This window comes from Oratosquilla oratoria, chromosome 22 (genome assembly GCF_046742065.1).
Source record: "Oratosquilla oratoria isolate Oo_2021 chromosome 22, ASM4674206v1, whole genome shotgun sequence".
Lineage (NCBI taxonomy): Eukaryota > Metazoa > Arthropoda > Malacostraca > Stomatopoda > Squillidae > Oratosquilla > Oratosquilla oratoria.
Window position 1 is genome coordinate 11,352,004 of NC_134798.1, and position 24,549 is coordinate 11,376,552.

At 37.3% G+C, this 24,549-nt stretch overlaps 1 protein-coding gene across 4 annotated transcripts in view; it reads right to left on the reverse strand.

Annotated features, from left to right (window-relative positions):
- Positions 1-24,549, reverse strand: part of LOC143037429 (glutathione synthetase-like) — a 371,409-nt gene that overhangs the window by 162,902 nt on the left and 183,958 nt on the right. For 2 of the 4 annotated variants that reach the window (XM_076205614.1, XM_076205615.1), the window contains exon 5: positions 22,502-22,668. The exons of the other annotated variants lie outside the window; for them this stretch is intronic. In XM_076205614.1, coding sequence (XP_076061729.1) covers positions 22,502-22,668 — 167 coding nt within the window. The remainder of the gene's footprint in view (positions 1-22,501; positions 22,669-24,549) is intronic. 4 annotated transcript variants of the gene reach the window in all.

Genomic DNA, 24,549 nt, shown 5'->3' on the forward strand with positions numbered 1-24,549 from the left:
ACACCCCTCCACCCTCCCTCTTATCTTAGCACCTCCTGGATGACGGGTCATCCCTGCACCTTGTCCACTGCCCTGGGTCAGAAGCAGTGTCACAAGACACAGCACATCCACAGCAAGGCCGCTTCATTAAATCGGCGACCCCCCTCTCCGTCCCCCCATTGCTCACACATTCTACCTCACCCCCCATCCCCCCGCCCATTCCACTTCATGCAATCACAACATCATCCATATACAACCATTCTCCATTCACCCCTGTCGTCTGTCCTCTTCCGTCCTTCCTCAACAGACATTCCCCTCTTCCCCAAAGCCCCCTTCATCCCATCCATCCACCTCATCCTAGGACGTCCCCTCATGTTCACTCCCTCCACATCTGCCTTCCATACTTCTTTTACTAGTCTTTCTTCACTCATTCTTTCCATGTGTCCAAACCATCCTAATATTCTTTCATCAACCCTATCTCCCAGCTCCTTTTCCACCACTGTTCTCCTTCTCACCTCCACACTTCTCACTCTATCTAGCCTAGTAACCCCCATCATACTTCTCAGACACCTCATCTCAAACACGTTCAAACTCCTCTCTTCTCTTATGTTCCATGTTTCTACCCCATACAGTGCTGTTGGCACAATCACTCCTTCATATAGTCTCCTCTTAGCATCCATTCCCAAATGTCTATTCCTCATTACACTCTTTAATCCACCAAGGCATTTACTCGCTTCTCTCAATCTACATTCTACCTCCACCTTCACTCCACCTTTTCCTGCCAAATTTGCACCCAAGTATCTAAAACTATCCACTTCCTCCAGTCGCTCTCCCTTAATGCTCACTTCCAGTCTACTACCACTTTCACCCCTTGTACATCTCATCACCTTACTTTTACCCACATTTATCTTTAGCTTTCTTCTATCACATACTCTCCCAAACTCTGTCACCAACTTCCTCAATCCCTCCTCCGATCCTGCCACAAGTGCAGTGTCGTCCGCAAACAACAGCTGGCTCACCTCCCACTTTTCTCCATTTTCTTTAACCATCTCCAATCCCTGACCTACTACCCTTGCATTTACCTCTCGCACCACCCCATCCATGTATAAGTTGAACAGCCAGGGCGACATAACACATCCTTGACGAAGTCCCACCTTTACCTCGAACCACTGACTCTCTCCATTTCCAATCCTGACACAAGCTCTACTACTCTCATAAAAACTCTTGACAGCTCCCATAATATTATATAAACATATATATAAATGTAATGTATATATATATATATATATATATATATATATATATAGACACTCCTTTACTTACGTTCATTCGTTTTACGTTTTTTCGATTTTACGTTTGAACTAATTGTAAAAAAAAAAAAAAAAGTGAATTTTTTAGTTTAGCGTGCTCTCCGTAGTACGAGACTTAAACGATACTTACGCATGACACTGCATCCATTGTTTACATGGCATAAACGACTGACTGAACGTGCCTTGCCTCCTCCTCCTCCCCCTCCACCATCTCACTTTATGTTGCTTGAAGTTAATTTATTTGAAATTAATGTTATTATTTTACAATGTTATGTTTATAATTAATGATTTAGGGGTGTTTTATAAGATACGGTAATAGAATTTATGGATGTATAGTACAGTATGAACGGTCATACATTACTGGAACGTACAGGAACAACTTACGTTCATTTTCACGTTACGTTTGGCCGTTCGGAACATAAATAAAATGTAAGTTGAGGAGCATCTGTATACATATATATATATATATATATATATATATATATATATATACATATATATATATACATATATACATATATATACATACATATATAATTATATATATACAACTAGGTACTGTATATACAAAAATATGATCCATGCAACCCCTACCTTTCTAAACCCACACTATTCCTCACCATTTACTCCCTCTATTCCTCTCCTGATACTCTCAATCAAAACCCTCCCATAAGCCTTCCCAACTACACTTAATAAACTGATCTTTCTGAAACTACTACACTCACACTTATCACCCTTTCCCTTGTAAAGTTGAACTATACAAGCTCTCCTTTAGCCCTCTGGCACTCTACCCTCTATGAGACACACAGCAAGGCCGCCAGTCCATCACTGTACCTCCCCTTTTTAGACATTCTGCATGACATCCATCCAACCCATGTGCCTTACCTGCTCTCATTATCTTAACAACTGTCTTCACCTCACCTTTCCTTATTTCTCCTCCATTTTCCTCACTCATCACTACAAGTTATGTAGTTGGTGACTTCTAGTATTGCATGTCTGTCTCTTTTAATTCATGTATTTGTATACAGAGCAAAATATAAGAAAGTATGGTAAGGGTTACTAGGGTGGACAGAGTGAGAAACTAGGTGAGGAGGAGAGTAGGAGTGAAAAAGTATATGAAAGATAGGGCTGAAAAAAAGAGTATTGGGATGGTTTGGACACATGAAAAGAATGAGTGAAGAAAGATTAGTAAAAGAGGTGTGGAAGCCAGAGGTGGATGGAGTGAACATGAAGAGATGACCCAGGACAAGATGAATGGACGGGGTAAAAGGGTGTTGAGAAAGAGGGGAATGTCTGTTGAGCAAGGAAGGGAGAGGGCAGGAGACAAGTTTAAATGGAGAATTGCTGTGTATAAATGATAATGTTATGCAAGGAAGGAAGAGTCTGGGGATAGGTGGGGTAGGGGGGTGTTTAAGTTGTATTTACCTAGTTGTATTTTACAGGACGGGAGCTATGCTCATTGTGACCTGTTTTCGTACCTTTCCACATCCAGTTTAGTTTTGAACTCAAGCATAGTTCTGGCATTCACTGTTTCACTTTTCAACCTGTTCCAGAAATTGATCACTCTGTGCAGGAAACTGTTCTTTTTTAAGTCTCTTCTGTAATTGCCTTTCTTTAATTTCTTTGCGTGTCCTCTTGTTTCTCTCGTCCCATTTTAGTAAGTCATCTCTATCGAGAACTTCCATCCCTTTCATAATTCTGAATATGGTCAACAAGTCGCCTCTTTCTCGTCTGCTCTAATGTTGACAGCTGTAATTACTCCAATCCTTGTTCATATGTCAAATTTGATAGTGTGGGTGCCATCTTTGTCGCCGCTCTTTGGATTCTTTCTAACTTCCTTGTGTTTTTCTTTGTGCTAGGTGCCCACATTGCTATAGCATTTTCTAACTTCAGTCTTATCAATGTGACAATTAATTTCTTAACCATCTCCTCATCCATGTAGTCGAAGGCCACTTTCATTGAACTTAACAAATTGTAGGTCTCTCCAAATAACTTGTTTACATGTTTGTCAGGAGTCAAATCACTTGAGATGATTACTCCTAAGTCCCTTTCTGAGTTTACTTTCTTTACTGCTTTGTTCCCATCATATATTTTCCCGAAACTCTATTTTTGCCTTTTCCAAATTCCATTATGCTACATTTCTTGATGTTGAAATTCATCTTGTGTTGATGATATTTTGACACAGCCTAAAGGGATTTCTCTCCTTCTCTTTTTTTATATGAGGGGATGGACAGGGAAGGTTGCTGATGATGCAAAGCAGCCTTGCTGTGGATATACTGTATTTTGCTATATTACTTTTGACCCAGGGCAGTGGGAAGGGTACTGGGATGACCCATCATCCATGAGGAGGTAAGATGAGAGGGAGGAAGGGATGGTGGAGGGGAGAGGAATGGGTGGGAGTAGGTATGTGCCTTTGACATGGCTACCTCTCTTGAATGGGGAAAAAATTTCTTGGTATATAGATGGATAGATTTTTGTCCAAATATCTAAAATTATAAAAAAAAATGTGTAAAATGAATCCCAAGCTTCAAGTCACCTCTTGTCAATTGTCTAAGTGTCAGTCAAAGCATTTCAAATTTGCTAACAAGATAGAAAACTTTAGAATTAAATCTATAATAGTCAACTACAATTAAGAAATGGGTAGCTTTAACAACTGCCTACAGATAAAGAAATCAGTTGGTAAATGAAGAATAATTAGTTGGAGGTTCATTTCTTCTCTACTACTGTTATGAGCCTGTAACCTCCAAAGAAAACACTTATCTGAAAAAGTTAAATAAATTACTACAGTGAAACTTAGCTTCTACCATAATTTATTACAGTGGTGACACTGTGCAGGTGATCCTGAAAATGCATAAACTCAAAGGAGAATTATTAAAATCATATGCCTGCAACAATCAATACTCGTACATTATGCTATCTAGACTTCATCAAACATGCTGTTACAGAAATCCAACTACCAGTAATGGTAGTTCACTGACTTCAAAGATTACCACACATACAAACTAGTTTCAATCCAAACATCTAATTAGTCTGCATTCAATTATGCAATCATGTTCTAGATACTGAGGCACATAGCAATATAATGCATTCAACAATATTATTTCTACATTAATACAAACAGGAAAAATGTGAATGTACTGTAAAATATATTTACTCTATACACTTTCCATTGAATTAAATGGAAACTTTGAATGTACTGTTGTAACTATATTTACAGTACTTCTGTATCCAATTATTATTCAAGTTCTGCATACAATTGAAAAGAAAACTTTGAGGTTAGATAATATATTCAAACAAGTTACACTTGCTAGTTCTTTTTGGTTAAATGCACTGATGAAATGAAATGCAACAGACCACAAGACCCTGAAAACAGCTTTGAACTTCCATGGTAGCAGTTATGTTAATTTTAAACCCTTCAATATGATGTCAATATCATTAAATTTATTTTGTTTGATAGTAAACTACTGTACTCTGCAGTAAAGCTAATGGGTTTTGTTTTGGAAGAAACTTTATTGACCACAATGCTAGACCCAGACTAAAGGAATTAAGACCACTGTACAAAAATTGAGAATTGGATGCAAGTCTTAGATACCCAATTTACAAGCAATAGGATTTTTTTTCAGTACACATGCAAATTGCTGAAAAATAATAAATTACACAAAGTCAACACTCATGAAAACAAAGCTTTCAAGGAGAAAACTGCAAGATGCTGTCCTGCTTAGCCAACTACAAATATTAACTGCAAATCTTACAATCTAATCACAGCTATATTTGTTCCAATCAATCAATCAATCCATTGCCCCTGGTCTCTCTTGCAGAGGACCTATGGCCTTCAAGTAACAAGTAATAGCCTTCAGGTAACCAGCAATAGCCTCCACGTGGGACCATAAGTCACTAAGGGGAGATATATTATGCTTTCTTCTGAGGATTGTTAGTGTGGAGAATTGCAATAGTTACCTAACTGTAGTATACAGGAAAGGAGCAACATTCATTGGGTCCTGTCTCCTACACTCCAATATATAATATCTAGTCTCAAATTCATGTACAGTTCCAATGCAATCTATATCCTTAATTTCCAATTATGATATTTAGATCTGAATTTATGTACTGTTCCAGCTTGGGCTAATCACCTAAGCTATTCCAAGCATTTGTGCATCTATATGGAAAACTATTTTTTCACATCCCTTAGACTTGTGGTCTAAGGAATGAGTATATGAGCAAACCAATGCTAGCTTCCTGATTATATTTATTTCATTGTTGTAGCTATAAACATGCTTGATCACTTTTTCAGTGGTTACATTCTGGGAAGAGAATGAGTATAACAGCTGTAAATTTATATTTCATAATGCACATATTGTGATGCATCATCATACATCAGGCAGCTAATGTATTTACCTAGTTGTATCTTACAGGAAGGGGAGCTATGCTTGTGGTGTCCCGTATTTGTATCTCACAGTGTCTAATTTGCTCTTAAATTCGTGTATAGTTTTTGCACGCACTATTGTTTCATCCAGCTTGTTCCAGCCATCCACCACCCTGTGTGAAAAGCTGATTTTTTTCAGGTCTCTTCTATAACTGTCCTTTTTTAATTTCTTTTCATATCCCCTTGAATTTCTCTTATCCCAATTTAGTAAGTCCTCTCTATCAAGGACTCCCATGCCTTTCATGATTCTATTGATTATTAGCAAGTCCCCTCTTTATCTTCTTTGTTCCAGAGTTGGTACTTTCAGTTTTGACAATCTCTCCTCATATAACAGTTTTGAAAGTGTTGGGGCCATCTTTGTAGTTGCTCTTTGGATTCTTTCAATTTTCTTTATATTATTTTGGTACAAGGTGACAATAGAGTCGCAGCATACTCCAGCCTAGGCCTTATCAGTGTGACGAGTATTTTCTTCACCATTTCTTCATCCAAGTAGGAAAAAGCCACCTTTATTGATCTTGGCAAGTTGTAGGATTCTCCAACAATTTTGTTGATCTGTTTATCAGGAGACATGTCATTTGTAATGATTACTCCCCAGATCTTTCTCAGATCCCACATTCTTTACTTCTTTTGTACCAATTATATATATATATATATATATATATATAAATTTATATATATATATGTATATATATATATATATATATTTACTAATATAAATCTATAAATTTATATATATATATATATAAACGTATATACATCTATATAAATATATATATATATATATATATGTATGTGTCTATATATATATATATATATATATGTATATGTATATGTATATGTATATATACTTAGGGTGCAGGTTCTCCTTGATACACACTGAGTTAAACACCACAGCATTGTCACAATTATTTATCTTCTTCCTAATATTTTCAATTCTTCTGACTTTGGGAGGGTGATCGAAAATCAATTGTCCAAAGTTCTCCATTTTAATAACAAATATGACGTTTCGACTTCAAGGAGTCATTTTCAAAATAATTACATTTATCACAACACAATTACACAGAACACAGAACAATTACATTTTTTCTCAGACTGAACAGTGCAACGTCTTTCCATATACTGTACATGGAAAGACTTACAGTGGAGTGTGGCTTGATGACCTTGATGACCTGACCTGACTAGATCACCTTAAGAGAGGGGGAGGGGGAGGGGGAGAGGGAGGGGGAGGAGTAGGGGGGGTCGGGGCAGTAGGCGATGCGAGAGGGATGGACATAATCCCACCAAGGTCGGGGCAGTAGGCGATGCGAGAGGGATGGACATAATCCCACCAAGGTCGGGGCAGTAGGCGATGCGAGAGGGATGGACATAATCCCACCATTGGTGGGATTATTTCTCACTTGTCTTGATGAGCTATTGAACAAGGGAATGGCCGTAATCATATTAGATTGTATTTTAATGCTAGGAGCCCATTCCCCAATATACATAGCCTCTAGCATCCTTAATTCTCTTACATCATTACATTGTGTAACTACTTCAGTGTTGTTAACAATGGTTGCTCTATCAAGGGAAGATTGATGTTCGTGCTGAAAATGATATTTAATGGCTCCCTGTTGGAGTTGGAGCGTTAGGCGACGGCTGAGATTACAGGTCGTAAACCCAATGTATGCACATTTGTGGAACACGCAGTTTCCATTATTGCAATTGCATTGATACACCACATTGGTTTTTGACAGAGTCCCAGACTTGCCAGACAAATCATTTTTCAGCACTAAGGAGCAAGAACGGGGGTTCTAGTAAAAAATCACCATATGTAAGACATGGCTGTCTTCCAACGGTTTGCAGTTCCTAAAGACGATGTCTTTAATACGTTTTTTGTCTTCCCGGTACGAGCTGCTAAAAATATTTTGGTAGTAAACTGTGATTTTTTGCTGACATGGGGAGTACTCAGGGGCACGACAATCTAGCAAGTATTTGGTAATTTGATCAAAATCTGTGTTAGAGTAACCATTGTTAACATCTGACGTAAGTGCTGAAGTTCGGCATGCAGCAGGTGCCAGGAAGAGCATACCTTAATTGCCTGTTCCATAAATGTGCATGCATTGGGTTTACAACCTGTAGTCTCAGCCGTCGCCTAACGCTCCACCTCCAACAGGGAGCGATTAAAAATCATTTTCAGCACGAACATCAATCTTCCCTTGATAGAGCAACCATTGTTAACAACACTGAAGTAGTTACACAATGTAATGATGTAAGAGCATTAAGGATGCTAGAGGCTATGCATATCAGGGAATGGGCTCCTAGCATTAATATACAATCTAATATGATTACGGCCATTCCCTTGTTCAATAGCTCATCAAGACATGTGAGAAATAATCCCACCAATGGTAGGATTATGTCCATCCCTTTCGCATCACCTACTGCCCCGACCCCCCCTACTCCTCCCCCTCCCCCTCTCTTAAGGTGATCTAGTCAGGTCAGGTCATCAAGGTCATCAAGCCACACTCCACTGTAAGTCTTTCCATGTACAGTATATGGAAAGACGTCGCACTGTTCAGTCTGAGAAAAAATGTAATTGTTCTGTGTTCTGTGTAATTGTGTTGTGATAAATGTAATTATTTTGAAAATGACTCCTTGAAGTTGAAACATCATATTTGTTATTAAAATGGAGAACTTTGGACAAGTGATTTTCGATCACCCTCCCAAAGTCAGAACTATAGTGAGAAGAATTGAAAATATTAGGAAGATAAATAATTGTGACAATGCTGTGGTGTTTAACTCAGTGTGTGTATATATATATATATATATATATATATATATATACAGTGGCCGCGAAAAGTTTGGGCGCAATATTATAGGCGCCCTAACTTTCCCCTAAACTCAAAACATGCGAAAAATACAACTTTCCACCCAAACTTTTCACTATTTTTCAATGCTAGCGTTTGTACTCGTATTTAGCCGAGACAATACACACTATTTGGCAACTCTGTTTAGGCACACTCGATGTCACATGGAGTCAGTTTCTAAACATCTCTCACGGAGAGTAGTCTTTTTTTTTGCGGTGCTCTCTGTTTTTGTGCCTTAATATCTCCGTAATGGGAAGTGGTAAAGAGCTGCAAAGAGACACAGTTGTTACAATCATAACCCTCTATAAGGAGGTTTATAAGTGTAAAGATATTGCTACTCGTGTGGGAATTGGAGTGCGTCAAGTGCAAAAGTGGACCAAGAAATTTCGAGACGAAGGAAGTGACATCATTCGTACTCCAAAGCATCGCTCTGGTCAGCCAAGGAAGATATCAAATCGTACTTCTACGGTTCTAACTGCCTCCTACGGTTATTAGGAGGCACTTGACGCACTCCAATTCCCACACGAGTAGCAATATCTTTACACTTATAAACCTCCTTATAGAGGGTTATGATTGTAACAACTGTGTCTCTTTCCAGCTCTTTACCACTTCCCATTACGGAGATATCAAGGCACAAAAACAGAGAGCACCGCAAAAAAAAGACTACTCTCCGTGAGAGATGTTTAGAAACTGACTCCATGTGACATCGAGTGCGCCTAAACAGAGTTGCCAAATAGTGTGTATTGTCTCGGCTAAATACGGGTACAAACGCTAGCATTGAAAAATAGCGAAAAGTTTGGGTGGAAAGTTGTAGTTTTTGCATGTTTTGAGTTTAGGGGAAAGTTGGGGCGCCTATAATTTTGCAACCAAACTTTTTGCGGCTACTGTATATATATATACGTATATATATATTTATATATATATATATATATATTTTTTTTTTTTTTACTTTTTCCAAATTCCATTATGCTACATTTCTTGATGTTGAAGTCCACTTCCCACTTCTGACTCCATTTCCAAACCTTGTTCAGATCTCTCTGCAGTGATTCACAATCCTTTTCAGTATTCACTTTCCTCAGCAAAGAAGCTCATGTAATATTCCACATCTTCATCCATGTCATTCACATCAATAGCAAACATTATTGGAGCCAATATCAATCCCTGTGGAATTCCACTAATCACCTCTGAGCACTACCTTCATTTTCCTTCCATGCAAGAAATCCTTCATCTAGTTCAGTAGTTTACCTTGCATCCCTCCTATGGTTTCCAGTTTTCTTAAAAAAAAAAATTTATATGGTACTTTGTTGAAGGCTTTTTGTAAGTCTAGGAGAGCACAATCATCCAATCCATCCCTTTCTTGTATTATATATATTAGTGTTAAGTAGAAACAAATCAAATTTGTGGCACATAGTTTTCCCTGTCTAAATCCAGTGGTAATTGTTGTTACGGGAATGGCAGTGTTTACCTTGAGCTACGGCAATTTCCCGAAAGCTAGTTTAATTTTCGAATTGGGAATCTTTCCTGTAACTTCGTACCATACTATTGTAATTTTAATTAATATTATTAAACTCCCCTCCCTCTTTATTATTTATTCAAACCTATGTTATAATTTGATTAACAAATCGGGAACTTGAGAACTTACTTCAAGTATCAGTTGTCCTGTGGCTTCGAAACCGTTTTGAAGGCTCATTAAAAACTCCTGCCGAACAAGACTGATCTTTGAGTCCCGGTACGTCAGACTAGCTTCAACCCTGGTACCAGTGACAAGCATTAACCCTGTCACCAGAAGGACAATAAACCTCGGCAAGGATCTACAGCCATCGAAGCCTCAATCTTATATTCTGTTCAAACGATTTGTTAGAGAACTCAAACAGGTAAGTTCTCTAACGTTCACTTTTGTGATCAATTAATTACGACAATCCAAACTGTCTCGAATTTAGTATATTGTTTTCTTCCAGATGCTTTATCCATCTGTTCTTAATAACTTTTTCACAAATTTTGGCTACAGTGCTAGTAAGGGAGACAGATCTGTAATTTGTTGGGTCTTCCTTGTTTCCTCCTTTATATATTGGTAGAATACTGACATTTTTCTAGTCCTTTAGTATTTTTTCTTCTTTGAGTGAGCAACTTATATATTTTGTCCATTAATTCTTTACATTCTTTTAGTATCCAATGTGCAATTACGTCTGGGCTGTGTGATTTACTGATGTCAAGGTTCATTAAATGATCCATTACTTCTTTTGTGTTATTATTACTCCCCTCATGGGGGTGGGAGGTGGGGGGGATCCCACTTCACGCCCTTCATCCCAATGCTGTACATTTTCTCTACTGAAAACAGACTTGATGTGATTGTTCATGACTTCAGCCATTTCTATATCTTCTGTGTATTCTATATTTCCATGATGTAGTTTCATGTAGTTTTACCATTTCCTGTTTATTTTTTAGTTTACCATTCACATATCTATAGAATAGCTTAGGTTGGTCTATTATGTCTTATTCATAGTTTCTTTCATCTTCTCTGCACACTTTTACATTTCCATTCCTTTGATTGATATATCTTTGCCACTTGTCTAAAGGACATGAAGAAATACAGTTTTCCATATACAGTGCTTGACATAAGATTGGTCCACCAGGGCCACTGTGGACCAATGCTATGCCAAAAATGGAAACACCCTCTAAGAGGAGTGATTTTTTGCACCATTTGAATGTGCCACCTACCATCATAGCATTGTGAGTGGAGCTAATCATCCCGCCAAAAACCAACATGCTCAGTTGTTGTCTTGCCACCATGGGGGAGGATTTGTGCCACAAGTGCCCCATGTGTTCCCAACTCTTGACCTCCACTGCCTCTACTTCTAATCCCCCAGTTTTGTGAATATGGTCTCTAGTAAAGATTTATCACAGGAATCCATTGCCCAGATCATAACTCTAAAGAAATAAGGTCATACAATGAAGGAAATAGCTAAACATGTTGGGGCGTGTTCATGAAGTGTTAGATACTGAGTTGCCAAGTTTCACTGGGAGGGTGACCTCTCCACTCCCACTCAGAAAAAGAGGCCTGGAAAGGCACTGAAGACCAGTAAAAGGCCCCAGACAATTGTAAATCAGGTTAAGTGTAATCAATGAGTGATTGCTAGGAAAATTGAGGAAAGTAACTCTGAACTGTTTGGTAAGGTGTCAGTCCAACCTGTGAATCATAGGATCACAGCACTTGGGTACACGAGTCACCAATCTGTCAAAAAGCCTCTTCTCACCCTTAATCAAAGGCTATTTCCTTTGTTGTATGACTGAATTTCTTTAGGGCTATAATCTGGGCAATAGTTTCCTGTGATAAATCCTTACTAGAGCCCATATTCACAACACTAGGAGGGTTAGAAGAGAGAGCAGTGGGGATCGAGAGGCTGGGACACATGGGACATTCACAGTACAAATCCCCCATCCATGGTGGCAAGACAATAATTGAGCATGTTGGTTTCTGGTGCAATGTTTAGCTCCAACCACAATGCTATGATGGTAGGAGCACATTCAAAGGGTGTGAACATTCACCCCCCTTAAGGGTGTTTCCATTTTTGACATTGCATTGGTCCACTGCAACCCTGGGCTACTAATCCTATGTCATGCACTGGAAATGCATAAAAAATTGGAATAGCTTAAAAGGCAATATGGCCCAAGTTCAAATAGTACATGAATTCAAATATAAATATGATAATTGGATTTCAAGGATATAGATTAAGTTGGAACATGTATAAATTTGATGCTAGGTATGATAAATTGATGAGTAGAAGACAGGACCCAACAAACACTGCTCCTTTCTGGTATACTTCATTTTGGTAAACACACACACACACACTTTTTAACAAATACATTAAGTTATGAATTTTTTCTTCTAATTTTTCTTCCATAAGTATCAAACTTGAAATCCCATCAGGACTTAGAGCTTTCCTCACATCCAACATTTTCAATAGTTTGTATACTTCCACTATTCCTTTTAACCAATCATTCATATTCTCACCCTTCTGTACAAACTTTTATTATGGTGAAAACAGATTAAAGATTCTCTTTTACTATTTTAGCTCAAATTAATTAATCTTTATGGACTTCTCCTTCCACTACTGATTTAGAAATTCTTTTTGATGTGTTTTAGTTTACCACTAACAAATCAATAGTACAGTTTAGGTTCATCTTCACCTACATCAATACTACCTTTCTCAAAGTTCCTTTCTTCCTCTCTTTGGATTCCAATGCATCCATTTTTGACATTTTTGTATTCTTCCTTTAATCTATTTTTCACTTTAATTGCTACAAGCTACATTTTTTTTAGTTGCTTCACATATCTAATTGAACCAGTACTCAATTTTTTTTTCTTCCCTTAACCTTTGGCACATGTTCTTCCACACTTGTACATGTTTGCATGCATGTAAACATATATATGTATTTGAAATACAAGACATGTTTTCAATTCTAATTTTTTTGGAAGTTGTCTGTACAACTTAAAAATAAAATATGCTTGCAGTAAACAAGAATACATTAGTATTTTTGAGTCAATATCCATATTTCATGCCAAGTCCCCGTAATGGATGATCAGTAGTTTCCCAAATTATTCAATCTATATATCTCTAATGATCTTCAAAAGTCATCCAGAAGTAACCATTACAGTTGGAAAAATGTTACCTCTAATATTTTTAAAGTCACAGGAAAAAAAATTGACTAGAAAAAAAGTCACATTTTCTTTAAATACCATAAGCAATAGTTACAAAGTGACAATTCAATCAGTTACCCATGGCCTTTTTGCAGAAGACTTGCAGTCTTTAAGTAACTTAAGGTTGCACGTGGGATCAGAACCTTAGGCCAGGTGGCATTACACCATTTCAACCCTAACATACTACAAACTATACCAGAGGGTGAATCCCAAAAGAGACCACTTGGTTTCTTAAAATCAGTTTATTGCAGTGCAAGTATTGTAGTCTCTTTCAGTGAGTCCATATTCAGGGGTACCTTCTGACAACTATACATACTTATATCAATAGTTTGATTAAATAGCTCTGCATAGGATTAAAAACTTGGGCAAGGGGGCACTACATCTCAACCCTATCATGCTATCAAATGTACTACAGGGTTAATGTCAAAAGAGACCACTTGGTCTCCTGACACCCACTATGACATCAGTTTCCCTTGGTGTACACACTGTAGTCTATTTCACAGAGTCCATATTCAGGAGAGCCTTTCAACTAATATATGTATATGTACATGTATATATATATATATATATATATATATATATATATATATATATATATATATATATATATATATGTATATATATATATATATACAGTATATATATATATATACAGTATATATATATATATATATATATGGATTCCTCCTAAAACTATCTCAACACTTACTTAAATCCTTTCTTTTCTCTTTTTTTTCTCACTACTGGTTCCATAGGCACTCACAAAAGCCCATCCCAGTTTCACCTTCACTCACATCAACACTACACTGAAGACACTCCATCACATGAAATTTTCTGTCTCACAACTTACCAACAGAGCCACTCCCCTCCATCACTTCACCATAACTCCCCACTTTTTCCCCCATATCACTCCCAAATTCAATATCACCTCTCACTTTCAACTTAGATTCACTTAATGGTAACATATCAATCTTCCTCCTCATGTAATGTCAACCTCTTCCATTTTACTCTTATCTATACCACAACCACACACATTTAATGATCCAAATTTTAGAATTCTGGCTGAAGTTATTTTTTCAGACCCTCTTATGCCTTGACTTCTCATTACGAGAATATACTTAGAGCAGGAACCTTAATTCCAACACTGTCCTATTAGTAACCTTTGGGACACACTGGCAGAATTCATTCCTTTCTAACACAGGGGATAGGAGTCATAAAAGTGGTTTAGGCAAGTTTCAAGGGAACAGCAAAAAGGAGGGACAATTGTAGAACAAAAATAGAATCATTCCTCTATTAGAAGAGATTTTACTCTAACAGAGAAAATGATGTGTGAATCTGGTCCATAGAGGCAACCCAAAACAGTTCCTAAAGCATTGCCTACAAGTTACTATGCAGTCAATACCCCTACATTATAGAAGTAAAGGCTAAAAAAGAAGATAGGTAGAGTATTCCAGTGAGTTGTTGAATGTGAAGGAGGTTAGGGAGAGAGAGATTGTGGCACTGGGAGATGCCAGGAAAATGACTGATGTGAGAGGAAAATAACAGGGTTACAGGAAAAGACAAGACAAAGCATACTGAAAAAGATCAATGCTGGTAAGGTGGCTGGGTTTCATGTGGAGTGTCAGACAAAGGGAGATGTTAGAGTGGAATGGCTGTGAGGTTGTTTAATGTGTGCCTAAGGGAGAGGAATGTGCCTGAGAATTGGATGAGTGGTTGCATAGTTCTATTTTACAAGAGAAACTTCAGTTTGCAGGGCTGGTACCCACTCAGATCACAACCTTGCCAATGGTCCAGAACTGTTCATACATGAACACAGGAGACAATGTCCATGGTATGCCAGTGCAGTGGCAATACCACTGTACTAGCCAGGAGGTTCAAGAGAAACTGTGACAAATATGAATATAGTTTTAAAAGGAAGGATCAGTCTGCTGAGTCTAATTAGAAAGACATCTGGGAGGGTGCAAACCTAGAGAATTAGGAGGGGAAAAGAGGGAATAACTGGGAAAGAACTGTGTGGGTTTAGGAGAGGTAGAGGATGCATAGATAAAAATTTTGTGGCAAGGTAAATGTGAGAAGTTTTTGGCTGAAGGTAAAGATGTTTTTGGGCCTTTATGGATCTAGAGAAGGTATATGACAGGGTTGACAGGAAAGCATTAAGGGAGGTGTTACAGATATATGGGATAGGGTTGTGTTAGGGTTGGGAATGGTGAGAGTGAGTCCTTCAAGATGAAGGGTTATGTTATATGACCATAGTTGTTCAATGTGTACATAGATGGGGTGGTGCAGGAGGTAAATGTGAGGGTGATGGGCAGGGGATTAAAGATGGTTAGTAATAGTGAAGGGTAGCAGAAAATGAAGCAGTTATTTGCTGACATTGCACTTCTGTCTGGGTCAAAGGAAGTTCTATGGGAGTTAGTGACCGAATATGGACAAGTATGTAATAGGAGGAACATGAAATTAAATGTGGGTAAATGTAAGGTGATGAGATGTACAAGGGGTGAGGGTAAGCCATAATGAAGAGAGGCTAGAGAAAGTGGTTAGTTTTAAATATATACGGTCACATGTAACAGGGAATGAAGAACTGGGAGTGGAGGTAAACTATAGAGTGAGAGAAGCAAGTAAATGTCTTGAAGGCAATGAAAAGTGTCATGAAAAATAGGTATCTGAGGATGGATGCAAAGAGAATATATATGAAGGGGGACATGTGCCTATGACACTGTATGGAGCAGAGACTTGGAATGCAAGGGAGGTACAGAGGAGAGATTTTAACATATTTGAAATGAAATCTTCTCTCTTCTCTCCATCAGGAGTGGTTGAGGAGGGAGGGATATCATGTGAACAAAGCATTGGAGGTAAACCAGCTTTGGCTGTCTCACCCTGATGCAGAGGTACTGTGTTTTGCTGCATTGTTTCTAACCCAGGTAGTGGGCAGGAAGCAGGGATGGGCTTTCAACCACAAGGAGCTAAAATGAATGGGAAATAAATTGGTGCTGAATGGGTGTGGGATGCATGTAGGATGGGTGGAGGGTGGATGGATGTATGTCTTGGTTATTTCATTTATGAGGGGGAAAAAACCTTTTGGTAGATAGAGTTATGGTCAGACTTTGATTATTCTACAATATTTTCATTATTTTACCTGCTTATGTTTCTGCACCACACAGTATTATAAGAATTTCTTTGCAGACGACGCAAAAATACTAAAGAAAGTAAAAACGGAGGAGGATTGCAACTCATTACAACAAGACTTGAACAAGATCTGGAAATGGACTTAAAAGTGGGAAATGAAATTCAATATCAAGAAATGTAGTATAATGGAATTTGGAAAAAGAAAAAACAGAATATTGAGAGATTATAAAATTGGTAAAGAAGAGGTCAAAAAAGTAAACTTGGAAAAAGACCTTGGAGTGATGATCAGCAAAGACATGACACCAGATAAGCATATCAATAAAATAGTCAGAGAAACCTACAATCTATTGAGGTCAATAAAAGAGGCATTTGCCTATTTGGACGAGTAAATGATAAAAAAAAAAAAAAAAAAAAATTAACTACACTAATAAGACCAAAACTCAAGTACACAGCAACACTATGGACACCCAGTACCAAAAATATAAAAAAATTAGAAAGAATACAAAGAGCAACAACAAAACTGGCACCAACTCTTTCCAAAATGAACATATGAACAAAGACTGTCCAAATTAGAATTATCAACTCCGGAACAAAGAAGGGAAAGAGGAGACCTACTATCTATAGAGTTATGAAGGGAATGGAAATCTTAGATAAGAATGATTTATTGAAATGGGACAATAGAAAAACAAGAGGACACAAAAATAAACTAAAAAAAGATAATTACAGAAGAGATCTGAAAAAAATAGCTTCCCACACAGAGTGATAGATACTTGGAACAAAATTAGACAAAGAAAGAGTGTGTGCAAACACTATTCAAGATTTTAAGGAAAAACTTGATGAGAGATACAAAGACGGGTCACCACGAGCATAGCTCCCTTCCCGTATAATACAACTAGGTAAATACAATCACCCCTTCAAATGACAGTAAAAGATGGAGAGGAACTTAGGAGAAATATTCTACTGAATACACATTGATTCAATGGGTGAAAGAAAACACCAGATATAGAAACAATGAAGAACTCTTGAGACTAGACTTAATATTCACATCTGAGCCTGAAATCATGGACAAAATGGAATACATGACACCAATTGGGAAGAGTGACAACACACTAATAGAATTCAAACTAAAAGAACAAAATGATGTGAGAAGAAATGCGAAACATGGAAAAGGAGGACTAATGTACAATAAAACATACTTCGAAAAACTTAGAAAAAAAATTAAAATGCTAACTGGGAAAAATTTTTAAATGAAGAAACAAAGATGGAAGAGAAATGGAACATATTAAAAGAAAAATACAAGGAGGGAACAGATAAATACGTACCAAAGAAGAAACAAAAAAGGGTATACATAAAGTGTTGGTATAACAAAAAGTGTAGTGAAGCTAAAGATAGAAGAGACAAAGCCTGGAAAAGATGGAAAAAAGATAAAAAATAAAAGACCAAATGGCAAATATACATCAAACTAAGAAACGAATATGTAAAAATACACAGGGAAGAAAAAAGAAACTATGAAAAAGACATAATAGAAAAATGCAAGGACCAACCTAAACTATTCTACAGATATGTAAATGACAAACTAAAAGACAAACACGAAATAGTGAAACTGCGCGAAGGAAATAAAGAATATATAGATGATGTAGAAATGGCTGACATTATGATCAAACATTTTAAATCTGTAATCACAATTGAAAGTCCACAAAATTGGGAGGAAGGACAGAGATCCCCCTCAATGAAAGAAATAATGATGACACAGGAAATAAGGGGCCAAATAAAAAAAACCTTGATGTCAGAAAGTCACACGGGCCAGATGGAATTGCAAATTGGATATTGAAAGAATGTATAGATGAATTAATGGACAAAATACACAAGATAATTGATTTCTTACTCAAAGAAGGAAAAGTACTACAAGTTTGGAAAAATGCAAATATTGTACCAATATTCAAAGGAGGAGACAAAGAAAATCTAGTCAACTATAGACAGGTCTCCCTTACAAGTACAATAGCAAAAATATGTGAGGAAGTTATCAAAAGTAAATGGACTAAACATTTGGAGAACAAAATACTAAATCCAAAACAATTTGGATTTAGACGCAGAAGATCATGTGCCACAAATCTTATATGCTTTTACTCGATGCTAATTGAAATAATTCAAGAAAGGACAGATGGGCAGATTGTGCCTTCTTATATTTACAAAAAGCATTTGACATAATACCACACAAAAAGCTACTAAGAAAAATGGAAACAATAGGTGGAATGCAAGGAAAGTTATTGGAATGGATGGAAGATTTCTTGAACAGGAGAAAAATGAGGGTGTTACTTGGAAACAAGAACTTAAATTGGAAAGAAATGATAAGTGGAGTCCCACAAGGCTCTGTATTGGCTCTGATCATGTTTGCCATATATATAAATGACATGAATGAAGGTGTGGAATATCATATGAACTTCTTTGCAGATGATGCAAAACTAATAATGAGACTAAGTACAGAAGAAGATTGTGAATCAATACAGAAAGACCTGGACACAGTCTGGAAATGGAGTCAGAAGTGTGAAGTGAATTTCAACATCAAGAAATGTAGTATAATGGAATTTGGAAAAAACAAAAACAGAATACCGAGACAATATAAAATTGGTATAAAGGAAGTTAAAAAATCCAACTCAGAAAGTGACCTAGGAATAATTATCACCAATGACATGGTACCAGACAAACATATCAACAAATTAGACGGAGAAACTTTCAATTTATTAAGATCAATGAAGTGGCCTTTGATTACATGGATGAAGAAATGGTAAAGAAAATATTAGTTACATTGATAAGACCAAAACTGGAGTATGCTGCAACACTATGGTCACCCAGTACTAAAAAGAACATAAAAAAATTAGAAAATTCAAACAGCAACAACAAAGATGGCACCAACACTCTCCAAATTGACATATGAACAACGATTGGACAAACTCGAACTACCAACCCTGGAACAAAGAAGAAAGAGAAGGAGACCTACTAACCATCTACAGAATTATGAAAGGGATGGAAGTCCATGATAGAGATGACTTACTAATGTGGAATAGGATAAAAACAAGAGGACATGAAAAGAAACTTAAAAAGGACAGTTACAGAAGAGATCTGAAAAAGAATAGCTTCCAACACAAAATGATAGATATCTGGAACAAATTGAATGAGGAAACAGTGCAAAAACTATACAAGAATTTAAGATCAAACTGGATGCTGAAAGATACAAAAATAGGTCACTACAAGCATAGCTCTCTTCCCATAAAATACAACTAGGTAAATACTAGGTAAATGCACAATCTTCTCTTTGCATCTATTCCCAAATGTCTATTTCTCATTACACTTTTTAATCCCCCAAGGCATTTACTTACTCCTCTCAATCTACATTCCACCACCACTACTCCTCCCCCCCAAGTATCTAAAGCTATCCATTCCTCCATCCTTTACCCTTGTACATCTCATCATCTTACTTTTACCCACATATATCTTCAACTTCCTTCTTTTGCACACTTTCCCAAACTCTGTCACTAACTTCCTTAATCCCTCATCTGATCCTGCTACAACTGCAGTGTTGTCTGCAAACAACTGGCTTATCTCCCATTTTTCTCCATTTTCTTTAACCATCTCAAATCCCGTTCCCATTACCCTTGCATTTACCTCTTGCACCACCCTATCCAGGCATAAATTGAACAGCCATGATGACTTGACACATCTCTGGTGCAGTTCCACCTCTACCTCAAACCACTCACTCTCTTCATTTCTAAAAACTTGATTGCTCTTAACAGCTTTCCTCCTATCCCATATATTTGCAATACCTCCCACAGTGCCTTTCTCTCTACCCTGTTATAAGCCTTTTCCAAATTCATAAAAGCCCCCAAAAAAAAACATATTTACCTTTTCCTAAAGCTTTCTTATACATCTTCCTTACCACAAAAATCTGATCCATGCAACCCCTACCTTTCCTAAACCCACACTGTTCTTCATCAATTACTCCTTCTGTTCCTCCCTTAATCCTCTTAATCAAAACCCTCCCATAACATGGAACATAAGAGAGGAAGAGAGAAAGAGTTTAAATGTGTTCAAGATGAAATATCTGAGAAGTATGGTAGAGGTTACTAGGCTGGATAGAATGAGAAATGAAGAGGTGAGCTGGGGCCTTCAACCAAAGGAATTAGGGGATAGGTTTGAAGATAGAATTGGGATGGTTTGGACACATGGAAATAATGAGTCAAGAAAGATTAGTAAAAGAAGTGTGGAAGACAGAGATGGATGGAATGAACATGAGGGGGCAACCAAGGATGAGATGGATGAATGGGGTACATGGAGCATTGGGAAAGAGGGAGATGTCTATTGAGGAAGGGAGAAGATAGAAGATAGGGGTGAGTGGAGAATGGTTGTGTATGGATGATCCTGTGATGCTTGGAAGGGAATGGATAGGGGATGGGGGGTTTAGGGATTTCTCCCTGTCTTCTCTTTTTCTGCATGAGGGGATGGAGAGGGGGGTTTGCCAATTAAATGAAGCGGCCTTGCTGTGGATGTGCTGTGTCTTGTTGCATTACTTCTGACCCTAGGCAGTGGGCAAGATATAGGGATGACCTCTCATCCAGGAGCCAAGAAATGAGGGAAGGAGGGGTGTTGAATGGGAGTGGAGTATATGGGGCTGAAGTGGGTAGAGGTGGATTTATGCTTTGACTTTGGCTACCTCCCTCGTAAGGGGGAAAAGGTTCTTGGTACAGTGAGTCCTCCTTATACGATAATTCTTTATCCGGTAAATTCACAGTTACGGTATTTGGTATTTACTACCCTCGATTCTATTTACGGTAAGCAAAATTCTCAGATACTGTATCCGCTCGTGTTTTGGAGGTAAAATTAGATATTTTGAAGAGGAAAGAGCAGGGAGAAGGTATGTCTGCTATAAGTCAAAACTTGGGTTCGGTATACGGTAATTTCAATTTACGGTAAGGTTTTCAGGAACGCATATGTACCGTATAACGAGGACTCACTGTACATGTACCTGTTTATGGTATTTAAAGAAAATGTAACTTTCTTTCCTGGATTATTTTTTCCACCCCAAAATTTTCACTTATTTCCTGTGACTTTTTTCTTGATTTAATGTGACATGCATCCTAAATGGTTAAAGATAAATTTTCATTCATAAATTTCCATTCTATATTCAACTTTTTACCATCAGATGTTGCCAGGATCCACTGACAATTAACTGAAAATGTGTAGGGAGCCATACATTTGCATGACTATCCTCATGTTTAAGGGGCTATTAGCACAAAGGGATACAAGCATATCATGCAGTGTTTATGCACACTTAGGACACCTGATTGCTCACCTGTAAACATTGGTTGCCATAAACCAAAATTAACAATCAAAACATGTAGATACCTTCATTTTATATTTCTATTCAACTGAAGTCTTAGCTAATAGATCTCACTGTAATAATAGTTATATTTATTCCTAACCATCAAAGATGTAAACTAATGAGTATAAGTCTTTTCTAGTCAAACAGGACTATAACCTGAAATACCCTATAACCTAATAACAACCCATACTGAAAATATCAACAACAGACTTCTCTTCAACTAAGGAAATAGTACAGGGAGAAATAGTCAAAATCATAGTTAGCATGCAAAATGCCATACATCATATATTAATTTCACTACAGAAAATTAACAACTTTCAAATCCTCTATTTCAATACTTTAATGTGACATTCTACACAAAAAAATAATCACTTAAGATCTTATTACTGCTGCAAAATTGCAAAATAATTGACTTTCCATACAAAGAACTTTCCTTTCATAGATCCCCACAAGAAAATTAATAACAAAGTATAACATGAAATATGTAGACTGAAGCAAGACAAATTATGACAAAAGCCAAAAGAAGCCAATAAAACAATGATCAAAGCATCCCAATAGATGTACTCTAGATACATTCCCCCACTTGAATCCCATAAAAAAAAAAGGAAAGCATAGTGTCAAGTCAGAGATATGTGTACAGGAAGTGCCGTACATGATTCAGAACTACATAGAGTGAGTGGTGACAGTACAGCAATTTCACTCTATATCATTATTATCATTAGGATTCCTCTAGGTGCAGAATACCTATGTAGCTTTCCTGAAACTGGTCCCATGTGTCCAAAGCCTGAGGCAATGGTGTTGACTTCAACTTGATGAGAGGTGACGTATGGAGGAGTTTGACAAAGCTCACAACAGCCTGCCGTACACTGTGTCAGCATCACATCCGACCGTATCAAACCAAGGTTCACGGGCTGGACCAAAGGTATGTCATATATTGAGTACTTTCTCAGTACAGAGTATTGCCCATCCCTATTGTACAATTATGCAACTTTCCATTTTCTATGGCCTGCAAAGCAAGAGTCAATGAAGCACATCCTGACCATCCCACACAGCCATGGAAGACAGTGCATCTGTGCATATAGGTTATCCCAGATTTGACAGTAGTTAGTTGTAGACTGTCACATTGTTTGGTGGACAGCCACCAACTTCATGAGGAAACATTGGGAAACCCTGAGGCTAAGAGTATTTTATTCTGCCAGGTTGGCATGAACCTGCCTTCACTCAGACATGCCCAAGCATGTTTGGGTAGATAACAGAAAGCTTTGGTGTATTGATTTGTGTGCATATGATAAAAGTGTGTTGAGCTGGTTTTCTGCATGTATTGTGTGTGTATGTGATTCACCAAGGTCTTGGATCACATGTTTGACCCATAATTGACAGCTAATACCCTCCCTGATGAGATCTCAAAGTTCATATATGACCCAACTTATAGGTAATGATGTTACCACTCACACACACTTTGGTGATCTGGGTTCAAATCCCACCCAGGGCTGAAATAATTTCAGTATCACTGCACTGCAAGTTGTTACTCCAACTCTTGTGGGTAGGGTATTGGGGGTGTGTATGCATGTAATGTCACAGCATTACCCATAGACCGATCATATGTGAGATCTGAGCTCTCTTCCAGGAGGGAAATAGCTGTCAATCATGAGTCCAACATGTGATCCAAGACCATGGTGAATCACACACACACAATTGTGTATGTTTTCTTTAGTGAACACTGATTTGAAATGTTTATTCATAATTTCAGCCATTTCTATGTCCTCTGTGTATTCCATGTTCCCTTGACCTAGTTTTACTATTTCCTGTTTATTTTTTAGTTTACCTTTCACATATCTATAGAATAATTTAGGTTGATCTTTACACTTGTCTATTATGTCTTTTTCAGTTTTTTTCTTCCATGAGCATTTTTACATATTCATATCTTAGATTCCTCTCAAATTTGTGTATAGTTTTTGCACACATTATTGTTTCATCCAGTTTGTTCCAGATATCCAGCACTCTGCGGAAAACTGATTTTTTCAGGTCTGTTCTATAAATGTCCTTTTTGAGTGTGTATTTACCTAGTTGTATTATACAGGAAGGGAGCTATGCTCGAAATTACCCATCTTTGTATCTTTCAGCATCTAGTTTGTTCTTAAATTCTTGTATGGTTTATGCACACAATGTTGCTTCATCCAATTTGTTCCAGACATCCACCACTCTGTGTGGGTAACTATTCTTTTGTGTGTATGTATATTTACCTAGTTCTATTTACCTAGTTGTATTATACGGGAAGTGGAGCTATGCTCGTAGTGACTCGTCTTTGTATCTCGCAACATGTAGTTTGTTCATAAATTCTTGTATGGTGTTTGCACACATCATTGTTTCATTCAATTTTCTTCCAGACATCTAACACTCTGCATGGAGAACTTTTTTTTTTTTTTTTTTTTTTTTTTTTGTCTCTTCTACAACTATCCTTTTTGAGTTTCTTTTCATGTCCTTATTTTTCTTTTATCCCACTTTAATAAGTCTTCTCTGTCAAGGATTTCCATGTCTTTCATGATTCTGTATATGGCCAACAGATATCCTCTTTCTCTTCTTTGTTCCAGGGTTGGTAGTTCCAGTTTAGACAATATTTGTTTGTATGTCAATTTTGAAAATGTTGGTGCCATCTTTGTTCTTGCTCTTTGGATTCTTTCTACTTTCCTTATATTCTTTTTTTGTACTGGGTGTCCATAGTGTCTCAGTGTACTCCAATCTTGCTTATCAGTGCGACTAGTAATTTTTTTATTTTTTATTTTTTTACCATT